General features: G+C 38.3%; 1 protein-coding gene across 17 annotated transcripts in view; it reads right to left on the reverse strand.

Moving 5' to 3' along the window:
* CCDC141 (coiled-coil domain containing 141) overlaps positions 1-16318 on the reverse strand; it is a 176547-nt gene that overhangs the window by 25775 nt on the left and 134454 nt on the right. For all 17 annotated transcript variants that reach the window (XM_070508186.1, XM_070508185.1, XM_070508184.1 and 14 more), the window contains 5 exons: positions 11462-11641; positions 10753-10878; positions 8746-8934; positions 7692-7871; positions 5491-5640 (listed from right to left, as the gene is read on the reverse strand). In XM_070508186.1, the coding sequence (XP_070364287.1) occupies positions 5491-5640; positions 7692-7871; positions 8746-8934; positions 10753-10878; positions 11462-11641 (825 nt within the window). The remainder of the gene's footprint in view (positions 1-5490; positions 5641-7691; positions 7872-8745; positions 8935-10752; positions 10879-11461; positions 11642-16318) is intronic.

The following is a 16318-nucleotide window of genomic DNA, read 5'->3' on the forward strand; positions in this document are numbered from 1 at the left end:
AATCTGAAAACTTAACTTCCTGTCTAATCCCCCCACAACTTGTGATCATGTTTTTAAAGGAACTGAGTGTCATGGTGGCTTGGCTGTGGTATCATTGTTCATGCAGCTGTTTCTAACTTTAGTTAGCTTGTCAACAATGGAGAATGGTGGAGATGGCTAGGACAACTGCTCAACTGGGGCACATAAGCAAAAAAAAAAAAAAAGCCACCCAAAGCTTGGGGCAAGATAAGTTTTACCCTATTAGAAACCTTTAAATGTTGTCATAATTCATATTAATAAAATTTCTGAAAGTCTTAAGCAAATGAAGAGAAAGATATTTTTTTCTAAGGAATAGTGTGATTTTCCTGTCTTTCTACTTGCTCGGCTCCTCCACATTTGCTATGGAGTAAGTAGACTAAGGTAGTATAGCTATACTTAGGAAAAAAATTGTTAAGACTTTAAAACTGTAGTTCTTTTGAAACTAGTAGAATGAGCATCTTCACCAAATTTCCCAGGGAGCAGTAAGCCTCTTGCAGGGTTAGGAATGAGCAAAGCCTCTTTGAGATGAAGCAGAAGGGAAAGAGGCTGACAGTGAGGCTGGCTTGCTATTCTTAGTCTTGACGAAGCTGGTTGAGGCAACTTTGGCACAAGAATGAATTACTTGTGAGTCTGTTGCTGGCAAGGCCAATCTATGTGAGGGATATGGGACATTTTAAAACTAAGGAAATGTGTTTAAAACAGAAGCCTTTCATTAGAACTATGGGATATGTTTGGCCAAAAGCAAAAATACAAAACAAGTAGTCTATTTCTCTTAACATACACTTCACGAGCTTCATTTCTTGACCATTACTTTGCCCACTGCAGAAAAAAGCTTTTTAATATTCGTTTCCAGTCACAGAAGGTTGCAATGTTATCACCACCCAAGGATGCCTGAATTTAAAATGATGGGACCTAAAGACTCATAATTTAACCCAAATGATTTGCCACAATTATTAATGGCAGAATACTAAGCCTTAGTGCTGGAGAGACTCCAACACAAGACTTTCTTGACCTCCCTCCATTCGGCAACCACATCGCCATCTTCCTGTACTTAAGGCCAGAATTGTAGCGGCAGAAAGTGGGGCAGCTCTAAAAGAGGTGACAATTGCTCCATTTTAAATTGTAGGTGGCAGCATGTCTCAGTAACAGGTATCTTATCCACTCTGAAAATTCTGTGTGCTCCTAATATATTTAGGTTTTATTTTCTGGATGTGATAACTATGATTTTAAACTTCAGCTCTCTCTATTCTTCAGAAAGAAGAGTCCTGTTGCAGATGTTAAATGCTAAACTTTTAAGAGATTTTAATTCTATGGGATGAACGTTTTCAGAATAAATTATAATCGTTCCTACCTCTTACATATACCATCAAAATGGACCATGGTGGAGCCTGATAATGGGCAGCTATGACTGTGAATTCCCATGGGATTTAACTTGCCCTGGACTTCCAAGTTTCCTGAGGACTTTTGTGTTCTTATGACCTGGCACACAGTAGCTTCATTAATGATATTTGTTGAATACGATAAAAAATTTAGATTTTTTTCTTAAAATGATGAATTAGGGTTATCAATCTGGAAAATAATAATTATCCGTACTATCCCATAGTGCTGCCCTCATTGGGTGTTTTGCCCATTTATACACTCTTTCTCTGCTTCCTTTCCTGCTTGTGGGTGACTGTCCGTGGTCATTTTGTCCACAGCAAAGCACTATATGACATTAGGAGGTTTAATTTTATTAGTTGTAAATGTGTCTATAGCAGCACCATTCGCCTATCCTAATTTACTGCTTCTGATCTTCGTATCCTTAGAACTCAGATGACGGACACACAAATTGACAAAAGAATATGTGGGACTGGAACACAAGACTGACATACGGAATATACATACACTAAGTCTTCTTCTGTTTCCTTCCTGATGGACAAGATGTTGCAACAGTGTAAAAATTTCAGGCTGAAGTAATATAATTATACGAAAGCTTCTGTTTGAAAAATTTATTTTGAGAAAATGGATATCAACCCCATTCTGTCATTACTATTCTTTTCAGCAAAGTAGTTGTTTGTGACCCATAATGAGATTTCAGTTACAAATTTCCACCAACATCAGGTAAATGTAAAGGTAATTTTTTTGGTGAGGTTGAAAGAAGAAAACATGCTCAATATGAACTTATTACATTTCTAAATAAAGACGTGTAAAGAATGAGTAACTAATGACGTTCTGTCATGTAACAAGGCAGAAAATGTCTATAATGCTGTGTATTAACAACTTATTTATATTGCCAGGCAAGAAAATATATAGTGAAATTCAACATTCATGCATACAAATGTATCTTTGTGTGAAATGGATGGAAAAAACCTCAACAAAATCTGGCAGTCTGAAGACTGTGTTTTCTCGTAGGTAGAAATGGAGAAAATGAGGTTTTGTAATTTCCTATGTCTTATGTAGTGTATGAAGTTAGAAAATAATAACATTTTACCCAAAGATAATCAAGGCAAAAAACCATGGTTCCTCGTCTTTAAGGAAGTATCACATCACATTAAAAAAAAAAATCTCATTTAGAACCTCACTTTATTTTTCCTTAAGGCACCGAGTCCTTTTCTAAGGGCCTTTAGTGCAGTTAAAACCACGAACGTTAGTTATGGCATTGCCAAGGAAGTAATTTTGATTCAAATAGTCAAGTGAACTGTGCTATTATATCAGATCATAGAGTTTATAACAGATACGCTAGAAAATAAGGAACAGAAGAGGAAATAGAAAAAGGATATATGTAGCCTCAGACCATGAAGCAGTTGAATCGGCTAAAATATTAAGTAAATAATGAAATATGAGTTTAGCAAGTGACAAGAATGTTGGTGCCCAGCAAAGGTTGGTGCCAAATAAACGAGCCCCTGGCCCGACGCTGACTCCCTGAAACACTACGGGCAGAAACGCTGCAGTCCTGAAGCATATTGCTCAAATGAAAACTGTACAGATCTCAGTTTTCTCATGTGAAAAGTGAAGATGTTGAACTAGACATCCTCCAAAATCTATTTCAACTCAGAGCCCCTGAACTTCCAAGAAGCACTTTAAGCACATTGGAAGCAAAACAATGCGTTTTTTTAAATCAACTTAGACAATCTAATGCTATGCTTGGTCTAGCTCCCTGGTGGCGTATCTGACTTTATGTTATTTATACGGAAAAAAAATAGTATAACATGCTGCTTTTATTTTACATAATGTTTCAAGTACCTATACCAAACACTAATAGTGATGATAATAATAATGTCTAGGTGTCAAACATTATTACCACTTGGAATCTGACCATCTGTTTGTGCTCTGATATTCACAATACAAACTAGAACACACATCTTTATTTCACTAAAGGGCACTAAGTCTATGGCCATACCACCCTGAATGTGCCCGATCTTGTCTAAGGGCACTGAAAACATTCTTTCTGATTATTTTCTCATCAGGCTTGTGTTGGAAAGTCCAGGGCGTGTATGATACACTGTGATATGCCTACTATATCTCTACAAGAAAGGAAAGAGAAAAGTAGCAAAGATTTTCAAAGATCCTTTAAATGTGAAACTGTAACTTACATGTAAGATTACTTGGATTTGAAGTAGAAGCAAAAGGGAAGAATAGCTCTGTTAATATTGAAGATCACCTTAAAGTGATATTTGATTCCTAAATCGGACCCGCACGTATCTGTTTGCTCATTCCTATTATGGTACAGACAATCCTGGGGTGTCCCTACTATGACTGGAAGGGATATCTGTTGTCCCAGCCGGCTGGCTCCCAGCACCGCTCATCACGAGGTAGCCTTGTAAATAGAACCACAGTGGGAAGGGCCTGAACAGAGAGACCCAGCTCCGTAAATGCCACAGCTCTGCAGGGAGATGCAAACTGAACCATGGGGAGCTGGGAAGAACCCTTAGCCTGCCTGACTGTGGTTTCAGTAAACATAGTGCCGAACATCACCGCAGGGAGAGAGATTTTTGGCAAGACCAAAGTTTACCCCAAAAAAGGGAGGAAGAAGAAGAAGAAAGAAGATAACTTTGGGAAAGATAGTAAAAAAACTGCTTCCATGGCTGTGAATTCTAATTTTATAGCCTTGGGGAGAATAATGCTCTCTTTAAGATTGTTTTCCTCAACAAGACCTGACTGAAGTGCTTGTACACTTCAGTACAAGGAACGGGGAGAGGCCATTCCACTACAAGAGGGCAGGCTACAGCATGGATTCAACCCCCAATGAATTAACAAGTCTCTAGCTCAAAGTGACTCCCTGGAACACAGACTCTGAGCAGAGACTCTGCAGTCCTGTGGCACACTGCGAAATTGAAAATCGTTACTGGTGTTAGTTCCTGTTTCCCTCCTGAACAGGATGCAAGTGGCCTCTCCTGCTCTCTCCCCTCTCACTTTCCTTCCAGCCACGCTCCCTTCCTGCACTTGCCTGTGGTCTACAGAGTGTGGCCTGCAGGAAGGGGCACTTCAGAACTAGAACACCGTTCAAATTTAGCGTCATTACACTTTAATTCAGGCTCTAAGATTGTTTGATAATATTTGATACTCACTGGGCCTAGATTGTCTAAACAGCATACACAGAACATTCGAGAAGGTTTACCCCTTCGTTTTTCCTCCACTCTCTTTCCTAATGGACTTGTGACTAATAAAATCAGAAACCTTTTGCTCTTAATGGAGACAAATCTGGAATTACGGCAGCTGTGTTCTGCTGTCAGTCAAGAATCAGGACCCTTGTTATGCATATTTGTTTTCCCCCCAGAACAAGCAAGCCTTTGAATGGAAGTTTATCCAGGGCAGGATGGTTGCGGTGCAGGACGTGTCGGGGTGGGGTTCGGGTAGAATTGAGGGAGAGGAGGTGGAATTGCGTGTGTCTGTGTGTGGCCGGGGTGCATGGAGGCTGAGGACTTGCATCTGTTATTCCTTTCTCTCTAGGACGTGTTTTGCCGGAAAAGCCACTCCGTTTGAGTAAATACGAAACCAGCCACTTGACTTTGGTGATAATACTTTGTAGCCTCTGAGGCAAAAAGCCTGCTCCGGTGGCCCTCATCACCTCCGTCAGCATGAGTCAGTGGTACTTAAATAGAATCTCAGCAGCCTGGAGCCGGGCGCAAAGGGACTGTGTCACCCTTTCCGCCCTGATGAGCTGTATCCTCTTGAGCAAATGGCTGCTATAAGGGTTTGGGGGCGGGGGAGGGGCGGGCAGAAAGCAAACCAAAAAACTGGAATATTGCATTTTAGGTTTTTCTATGCATTGACAACATACTGACTCTTCAAAAAATTGGGAGCTTGAGGTTTACTCAAACTTTCTGAGCTCTGAGGCCATTGCTTAGAGCATTAAAGGTCAAGGGTGAAAAAAGTCTCCCGATTCATTGTGTGTATTATGTGCGCGTGCGCGTGTGTGGCCTTTAAGGTACACGCTTTAGGTTCCTAGCGGGTTTTTGGGCAACGTGTCAGTTGTGACCCTTGCACCCCCACCTCGTTTATCTCGTCCCTTGTGGTGCAGTACTCCAAGCTGCAGGTCAGGGTCCTGTCATACTCCTCGGCCTCGGCCCGCCAGCTCACACTGTCCCGCTCAAGGGCGTCCAGCTGCTGCTGTAGGTTCTTCGCGGAAACATTAGAGCAGTTCTAAAAACCAAAGGGAAGCGGAAGTGAGAAGGGAACGGGCAAAACAGCCGCGAGACGAATATGCTATTTACCTGCATTAGGAGATTCACAAAGGACACTATAAAAAAAAAAGGCTCCTGATTTCTTTTACCTAAAGCATATGAACATAATGATTTCAGAAAGAAGCCAGACACCCAACAAGATGGGAAAGGCAAAAAGCTGCTACATTTCCCGTCTTGAAACTTCGGTTTTGAAGATTAGCTCATCACACCCAACTCCTCGGAGACACCATTCATTATAAGGTATAATTTTTACTTCAAAAAAGGCATAAAATATGCATTAGAAATATTCGCCTTCTGCACTGTAATTTTCCCGTCAGCTTGAGCTTCACCTCGGGTTCCTTACGCAAGCGCTCCAATCTCGGCTCAGCATGGAGGGCTGCTGAGGCCAAGGCCAGACTTGGATTGGAGAACAATTTACATTATTCGTGCGAAATGAGACTCTTACTTTTTTTTCTTTTTAAACTAATAAAATAAAACTCTTTAAAAAGCAAGCTCCTTCTTGGTAAAAGTTCTATTAACAGCAACAGATATTTTGTATTTCTCTTTCTTTCAGTTAAAAAAAAAACCACTTTAGGTTCGCTACCTTCCATAAAGTTTGGTGGATATCTTAAATGATCTTTAAAATAATATTGGCTATATGATTTTATTAAGTTATACATATTGGATAGAATTAACATAATCTTTTCTTTCTTCAAATTAGGAATTTGGAGAAAAATATTTTTTAAAAAATCAGTTAATCCAATGTTACTGCAATTAAAAAATAAAAAAATAAAATAAAATATGAAAAAAAATCAGAGCTCGCTGTGCTATTTATGAAAATTTGATCTGGAATTATTTCCTTCTCTTTTAGGCTCCTTTCTTAAGGTCAGCCCAGTGGAATAAAGAGATGGAGTGACTAGTGCCTGGAGCCCTGCGTGGAGCTCCATTCTGGCTTTTATGCATAAAGCAGCTTCTCTGAGATCAGATTCTGCATCTATAAAATGAGAGTCCTAGGCTCCATGGTCTGTCGGATGGATACCCTCCAGATCTGGAATGCTAAACAGCATTGCCCAATTGAAACATAACGTGAGCCATATAAATAATTTTAAATTTTCTAGTAGTCATATTAAGAAGTAAAAAGAAACAGGTAAAATTAATTTCATGATATAGTTCATTGAACCAAATATGTCCAAATATCATTTTAACATGTAACCAAATATAAAAATATTAATAAGGTTTTTTCTCATACTAAGTCTTTGAAATCTGGTGCATATTTCACACTTAGAGCACATCTCAATTGTTTGCTAAATTCCTCTCAGAAATATTTGATCTGTATTTAAATTTCATAGAGTTTACAGTTTTTTTTTTTTAAAGATTTTACTTTTTCCTTTTTCTCCCCAAAGCCCCCCAGTACATAGTTGTATATTCTTCGTTGTGGGTCCTTCTAGTTGTGGCATGTGGGACGCTGCCTCAGCGTGGTTTGATCAGCAGTGTCATGTCCGCGCCCAGGATTCGAACCACCGAAACACTGGGCCGCCTGCAGCGGAGCGCGCGAACTTAACCACTCGACCACAGGGCCAGCCCCTAGAGTTTATAGTTTTAAAAGCAGATTCATTTATCCAAATTATTCCCAACATACTTAAAAGCTTTCCAATAACTATAGTGAGGATCAGTTTTAAATATAAATTAATTAGAGTTAAATAAAATTAAAAGTTTAGTTCCTTAATTGCATTAAGCACATTTTAAAAGTGAAAACCCAGCTGCCATATTGGACAACACGGCTCTACAATTTTATATTTTTCATTAGCGTGAGAATAGGTGTATTAAACAACTTTTATAGTCAGATTTTTTTCTCCTTAATATTTTTCTCTTTTGTTGTAGGTGGTAGAAACTCACCACAAATAACTACCCCAATGATTTAATATTTTTTTTAATGTAACATATGCTAAGCAATCTGCCTGGCTTCCTTCCTATGCTAGCCCACTTCCCAGCTACAATTAGGGATAAATGATGGTGTTCTCAGTTGCTTACAGGCTGCTGCACTGATGAGATGATCTCCACTCCCAGGGAAAGGGCCAATTTATGGAGATGGTCTATATGGGCCTGCTTTTCCCGAGAGCGACTGAGGTAAACCTGGGCATCATGAGCATCATCCACTTCCGTTGGCCGTTCTAGAAACTCCAGTCCTTTTGATTTGATGAGACGTCCCAGCTGGAATTTTGGGCATTCACAGTTAGCATGTTTCATATTTTTATTATGAAAACAGATTTTTTTAAAAGCCTATTTCCTATAATATATGTTACTAGCTGGTCAAAATGCTGCCAAGCCCATTGACAATTATTAGTGTTATAGCTAAATAAGTGTTACAATGCTGCAAATCAACAGGTAAAATTGAGGGACTAATATTATCATTTGTATTAAAGAAGAAAGTACTCTTGTTTTGGTCATGGCCTAAAACCTTAGCAAGATCTAAATGTGAGGTCTGAGTAAAATCAGAGCCTATTTTAAAAGGGTATCAATACATCTCCATTTTCTGTTAATAGACACTAATAACTGTGAAGTTTTTGTAAAAACAACCACCGCCATCAACAACAAATAAATATTTACTGAGCCCTATACGATGTCAGATACTTGAGATACAGAAAAATTGAATTTGTTTTCTTCCGTCAAAGAGCTTACACTCAAGTTGGTGAGAAAAGAGCTATGTTTATCGAAAAGTAATTAGGAATCAAGATGCTAAAAATAACAGCTGTGTGGAATAAGCAATGAGAGTTCTGGGAATTTAGAAGAGAGAGAAATCACTCCAAGTAGGCAGGATTGCTGGAAGCGGGGTCAGGGTTTAGACAGCAGAGAGGAGTTAGAGGCTCAGAGTTAGGAATGTGTGTGCCATCTTTGAGGGACAAAGAAGAGCTCTGTTGAACTGGGACATAAGGGAGGATGGGCATAGTGAGAGAAAAGTTAGAGGCCAGATTGTGGAAAGCTTCTAGTATCAGAATAAGCAATTTGGCCTTTATTACATAATAATTAATATTTAGTTTCATAGTTTAAGACAGAGGGCCTTCCAGACATCCATGACAAGTCTGACCTCTTCCTTTACTTGGTGGAACCGGACTGTCTTGTACAGGATATCTTCGTAATCTCGGATTCTCTCTTTCTGTTTCTGATGGAGGTGAATAAGGTCCTTCAGCTGTTGAGACTTCTCTTTCACAGGGGCTCCTTTGCCACTTAACTCTTCTGATTCTTTTATAATGTACTGAACCTCGTCACTCAGTTGCTAAAAAGTTAGAAGTGGTAAGAGGAATCGAGCTTTTAGAGAGCTTTTTACTTTACAGCTGACTATCTGAAGATCTAAATAACGAATCATTCTGTCATTTGTTAACATATACTTATTGTGAACCTCCACCCCTGCAACTCCAGCCTTTGTGCTTGATGCTAGGGATATATTATTCCATCCCTATCTACTCAGAAATTTTTAAAAAATTATGAGCAATGCAAAAAAAGTGTTTCAAAGCTAGGTGGTGAGATGGAAAGTTATATATTTCTATGACACACCAAATATTCTAGTCATCTGTTAAATAAAAGTATTTTAGATATTTTACGAAGCCATGATCATCTCTGATATTTAATACGGACTAGAATCAGGTAGTATGGTAAGAACACCATGAGAAGACAATGTAGAACTATGTTGGGGGAATTACTTGTCCTTTGTGATAAAAGAATGATCAGAATGAACCACCAGCTGAGCAGCACAGTAGATATGCTGCTTTAAAATCAATCATCCCAGAATCCACAAATAGCTGTCACATGTAGGGAGGGGTAAACTGCCTTCCTTTTACCCAGCACTGCTCAGATATCCCTTATAGGAATTCAGATCCTGGGGTAGAACTTGCAAAGGGTGGACATCTCAAAGAGGAAGAAGCTATAATTTCAGGAATGGATTTTATATCAAAGATAAAAGTAATGGAAACGACTTAGGCTAAGAAAATAATCTTCAGAAGAATAGCTTAATAAGGTTCTTCAAGCTGAAATCAAGCCTGTGGGCATCAAATATATGCATGTCACAGGGAAAGAGCCAAAGAAGGTTGGGAATGGTCCTCAATTAGAGGAGTTAGGCGCGCACACACACACTCGCACATGTGCAGGGGCACGTGCATGTTTGCGCACGCGAAATGCAAATAAACATATAACATAGGGTATATCGAAGAACCTCACATGTAGGCTAACTGAATTTTCTGAGAGTTTAGAGGAAAGAGTTCACTGTGGGTTACAATGGTGTGTGTGTTTTTTGTGTGTAGGGTGGTTATATATTACATCAGTTTTGTCTTAAAGGAATCTAAATTAGATATTCCCTAAATCTTCAATTGTCTGATTCTGGCATTCTCTAAAGCCAACACTAACGAAGTAGTGGCAAACAGAAATGCAGGTATCTTATCTTTGCAACAAAGAACAAGAATCCAGGCAGGAGGATAAAGCAACTGGCTACTATTTTCGGGAGTCGTGTTAGGTGTAGGGGTGGCAGGAGGTGCGGGATATGAAATGCATCTAGCAGTCAGGGACTGGGAATATGACTTGGTTTTATCTCTGATATCCTGAGGGCTCCCTGAGAGGGAGAATGAGAGAGCACAGCAAAATTCCTGGGAGGGTGGTAGGGGTCTGGGGTGCCAGTGGTTGGGGGCAGTGACATCACAGTGGTGATTTCACACACGGAGGCTAGACTCTCTGTGTCAGAAGTTGCCATCCTTACTTTGAGATGTTTCCATCTAAAACACGTCTATACCCCTTAAGAAAATACTTAGAGTGAAGACATGATAAATACATTAATAAGGAACTAATTTAATGCAAATTAAGATAATCTAAGATAAGAATATGTTAAAGATATTTTTTAGCCTGAATGTTCATGTGTCACCAAATATAGAACACTGAAGAAAAACAGTAAGAAAAATGTTTTTAAAGTGAATTTTTAGACAAGCAATGCTTTTGTTTAGAAAAATTAGTAATTCACCAGTCTGTGAAAATTAATTAGGTAAACCACAACCAAATAGATTTTAAATTTTTCTTCCATTCACCCAAGTCCATCAATCTATTTCTTCACCTGGAATTGAGGCTTCATTTCATTCCATTTTTTCTGTAGACCTAAAATGGTCTCAAGGTTCCCTCCAAGGTCAAGCGCAGACACAGGCATAAGTGCTTCCTGAAGAAGTTTTAAGCTGTGAGTAGTCTGAAATAAACATTGGATAGTTATGCATATGTATTCCGTGACATCGCCAGCAAATATGATATGATCATTCCAGTGATGATGTGATGTGTCATCAAACTTTTCAATCTCCATGAAAACACTCACCACCTCGGTGATCTTGTGGTTCTAAACTGCTAATGAACAAAAGCACGGGACCTGGGTTTCCTTTACCTTTTTGTTTTTATTGTGGTAAAATATACATGTCAAAATTTACCATTTTAAGTATGCAGTTCAATGGCATTAGTACATTCACACTGGTGTGCAACCATTACCACCATCCACCTCCAGAACTTTTTCATCCTCCCAAACAGAAACTCTGTGCCCATTAAACACTAACTCCTCATTCTCCCTCCCCGCAGGCCCTGGTAATCTCTACTCTGTTTTTTCTGTCTGTGAATTTCATTACTCTAGGCATCTCATATAAGTGGAATCATATAGTATTGATCTTTTTGTGTCTGGGTCCTTTCACTCAGAACAATGTTTTCAGGTTTTCTCCGTGTTGTAGCATCTGTCTGGATTTCATTCCTTTTTAAGGCTGAATAACATCCGGCGCATGCCCTCTCACCTTTCTAAGTTGCTCTTTGAATGCTCCCCACTGTTGTTTCACAGGCTTGCTTGCAGTGGCTTTAAGTTGCCATACCATCCGAAGGCGGCCGAGTTCTTCCCTTTCTGCCTTCTGTCTTTCCATAGTGTTCTCTATAATGTGCACCTCACTTTTCACATTTAATATTTCATTCTCTTTTGCCTGTTAAATTAATAATCCATATTATGGCTTTTCTTTCCCAAGAAGTACAATAGTTTTGCATAAAATGATTCTAGGAGGCAAACTATTGATCACAGCTGAAGCACAGCTCAGTTCTGATACCAAGACAAGGCTGAAAAGGCCGTGAGAGGCTCTCAGAGCCCATATTCTATGCTTGGAAGCTGGTCCTGGATTCTTCAAGACCCCAGTGGTGTTTGAGTCCCCTGCTAGTGTCTGGTTATTTCCTGGGCTTGAGGCATGATTAAGCGCTGGGATCTAGAAGTGGTGAAGTCAAGAATGTTTTAATGCATAAGTTTCGAAGTGTATTGCACTTTTTATTTTAACACCCTCATTAGAATATGTCAAAATCTCAATATCGTGGAATATGAGGGGGTAGCTTGTTTTGGGCCAGTTTTTCTCCTTAAACTATCCCATTGTATATCTTACAATTATTTTAAACTTCCCTAGTGAGCAGTTCCTCAAGTTACTCCCTTTTGTGAGAACTGAATTTTGCGGCTTATATATCTCTATATTTGTACCTCTGTTGTGCACCAGAAGCACAATATCTAAATTCAAAGACCTCTTCTCAACTTCGATATGTTCTGGCTGACTGATTTGAAATCCTTTGAAGAATGGTTTTAAACAAGGGGAAATTCAATTGGAGGATGAAAGATAAGAGAGGTAAAGAGTAAGACCATGTACTTTTTTATGTGCAAACATCAAAAAATGCAGAAGAATATTTGTTTGGCAAAACAGTGGTTTTTACTTTGATGGCCAGCCTTTCTCAATAAATCCTTGAATTTCTAAGGAGGAATTGTACATGGATTTCTATAAGGGCAGTGACAGCTAGGTATCTAAAAGCTAAGGAATCTTTTAGATTGTAGTCAGAAGATAGTATCTTAAATATGTAACAAAATAATTTAAATAATAAGCCATCTTATTTTTAAATTATTTTAAATGACATTAATATTGCACATTTGTATTTTTATATTAATTTGGACATTCTAAAGTGTTAATTAGTTGCAAAAAGTATAACTGCAAGTGGTAAATGAGATTTCCCCCACGAATTTGGGGATCTAGTAATAAAATGATGTGTTCTGTAATTATGATTAATAAGATGCTACATACTATAAAAGATATTAGACAACTATAGCAAGACCCACAAATACATTTTTTATCTATTAATAAAGCTAGGGTATCATTCATGTATTATTAAGAAACTATTAATCAAAATGTAATATAGGATATAATCTAATGTAAACTTGAAAATTGCAACATGTAAATTACAACTCTAATCAAAATTGGTCTGAGTCGTGTCTAGGAAAGGGAGAACCGTAGGAAGATTGTTTGATATCTAGCTAGCAGGATCCAAGCAGAGTGATTACATATTTGGCAACTTAAGTATTTTGGCCGCTCAGGAAGATTGAATAATTTGCTTGAGGTTTGGTTAGTAAACACACTATTCATTCTACTTCTGTGTAAGGGCATGGAAAAATTTGCCATAATCTTGTCTAATTCGGGCACTAAATTATCCATTTTCCATTTAGATTCACACACAGTGAATGGTCTTCTGATGTCTTGCTTTCCAGATACTTTGATAACAGGAAGGCAGTATCCTGGAGAGCATTCTTAGTATTCACCACTATAAATCAGTAAATTGGCAGTTTCGTCAAGATGTCTGCCAGATTTCTGGCATAAATTGGTTTCTTTGATTGAGATGATATTTAGATGAACTGAAAAATTTTCAATTTCAAACTTGAAAATATGAACCACAGCAACCCAATCAAGAGTAGAACACTTAACGGAAAATGCCAGCTGGCCTCCTTCTTTTTTAACAACCAAACTGGTTACCACGTTTCAACAATAATGTTTGTTTAAAAGCTTAATGGTCCAAAAAGTAGAAAGAGAATAAAAATTGTGTTTTACTTGCTTTACCAACAATTTCATATCTCCCAATGTCATTGAACCAATAAACTTGACCATTATGTGGACCTTAACTCTTACCAATAAGAAGGAATTTATTTACCATATGACAGTGGTGAGGACCTTGGAGTAAAGTGACAATGTTTCTAATACCAGATAAAAGACTACCAAGGTGTGTAGTAAAACACACACTATTTCTGAGAACTCAAAACAGGCATGTGAATATTATGATAACATAAGTTTATTTAGACATAGATACAAAACGTGAGTTGGAATGGGTTCCTTCTGTAGATCTTAAATGAAAATCTGACTGTACAGTCTTCAACCTTCTAAATAAGTAATAAAGGACTTCCGTTTCCGGGTAAGATGGAATAGCCAGTGGCAGAACAGTGCTTCCACTTAGAGCGATTAGAAAAGCTGGATAAAATGCAGAAAGCATCTATTCGAAGGCAGCAGAGGGCTGCTGTGAGAATAAGAAGTAAAGAGGCTGAGACTCCAGAGAAGGAAGAACCTGAGCTCACCTGTCACCACTTTTGCCCCAGCCAGGGGCACTTCCCAACTCTGTGCACTGACGGGAGGCTGGTCATTGAGGCTTTGCTGGGGAACAGAGAAACCAACAGAGCTTTTGGCAGACACTTGGGGGGAGGGGGTATCGAGCACATAGCTGATCTTCTTCTAAGGACATTAACAAAATATGGGAGCTGTACAGGGCAGTGGATTAAAAAAAACTAAGCACAAGCCTCTGAAAAGCAGAGTGGAGGTTTTCAGCAGTTTTCCAAGACAAAGATTGGTGTTGGGGACCTGCTGCTGGCGAGATCTCAAAGAATGCACCAAGCTCTAAGCTGAAAACTTTGAGAGCCCAAGATCAGCAGAGTAGATTGAGCCTTGACAGAACCTCACTCCACATTCAACTTCACCAGCTCCTAACTGGCTTAAGTGATCCCACCAACATCCACCTGGGGAAAGAAAATCACACTATCTGGAACTCCTACAATTTTTTATGCAAAATGCCTGACATTTGATAAATATTCACTAGTCCTGCCAAGACAGGCTTACATGACTGGAAACCAAGAGAAAAATATGCAATAAAAACAATTCCAGATCCAGATGTTGGAATTAGCTTACACTTTAAAAAATACCCATAATTAAAACGGTCAAGAAAGTATAGGAAAGATGGAGAAGGAGGACAAGAAAGAGAATTTCTTCAGCAATATAAATCTAACAAAAAAGAAGCAACTGGAAATTTCAGAACCGAAAAATAAAATTTCTGCAATGAAATTACTAATAAAAAAGATAGGCCAAAAAACACAGTTTGCGAATATTTGAATGCCCTATGAGTGTAAATTAGAGAAGTACACTCATCAAGAGTGGAAAAAGATACACTGAACAAAGTAAAAATGTAAAAGATAGAAAGAGAGAGAGAGCATATGTTCTAAATGTTCCAAGTAGAAAATTATTTTTTACAATAAATCACCTCTATAACTTAAGAACATGGGCAAACTGCTTAGCACGTTTTCTCTGCTGCTTAAGACTATTATTTGTTTCCACATTGATTTAGCAAGAATGGCCTTCAAACAGTAAAGACTGAAACAAAGAAGACAAAGAGGAAATTGTAGTTCAAAGTAGAATGAGGATAGTTAGGCAGAATCTAACTCTTCTAAAGGAATTCAGGCTCCAGACTGGGATTAATCACATCTCAGAGAACTGGGAAAACTGCAGATGTCAGTTATCTTTGCAAATCTACAGAAAATAGGAAAATGGCCAGAAAATTAGAGAAAGGAAAATGCCCTTATTTTCAAAAGGGGGAAAAGGATGGCTACATAATTTACAGACTGGTAAGCTTTACATTGAAAACCAGTACGATAAATTCATTGTTGATTAAGCAGCTTGTGAGCACTTTGGAAAGAATGCCTTGATCGCTAGGAGTCAACCTGATTTATGCCAAATTCTACTTATGTAATTGATAGGATACTAGGAGGGTAGACCTTGTTTTGAGCAGTGTCTCCCATGATAGACTTAAGAAAATGGTTGTGAAATATTGGTTGAAGTAAAATACTACTGGGAGCATCCATGAATGTTTAAAAAACTGGTTAACCAACTGATGGCTTAATGGGTTGGTATGTCAACCTGCCCATCAGCCACTTTTATAAAAGATCTAATTGCAGCCATAAGAGGCTTACTTATCAATGTATAGAACTAAACCCGGGAGAGATGGCTAATGTAGTAGGTAGCAGGTTCAAAATTAATTTAACAAGATGGAATCACGAGTGAAGACTAACAAATGACATTAAACAGAAATAAATATAAAGGCCCACATTTGTATGGAAAAGATAAACAGCTGACACAGACATAAGATGAGAGAGACCCAGCTTGGCAGGAATTGCCATAAAAATGTGATGGGAGTTTTATTCCATCACAAGCTTAATATGAACCAGCAAAGTGAAATTCTTACTAAAAATGTTAACCTAATCTTAGGTCTCGCTAGTAAAGAATGATGTCAACTTTGTTGTACTTTGTTTTGAAGTGATACTTCACTTTTTGGTTACATTTTATGATTGATTCTGAGAAACCACAGAAAATTCTGGGAGGAGGGATCAGGATGGAGAAAGAAATGAAGTTATCTCATAAATGATAGAAAAGATTTCTATGTGTTTAGCTGCAGAAAAGACTCGATTAGAAATAGCAACTATTTTCAAAGTTTGAAGGACTTTCATTTGTAAGAGGAATGAAGTAAAAATACTACTTTATTCCCCAGTG

This window comes from Equus asinus, chromosome 4 (genome assembly GCF_041296235.1).
Source record: "Equus asinus isolate D_3611 breed Donkey chromosome 4, EquAss-T2T_v2, whole genome shotgun sequence".
Taxonomy (NCBI): Eukaryota; Metazoa; Chordata; class Mammalia; order Perissodactyla; family Equidae; genus Equus; species Equus asinus.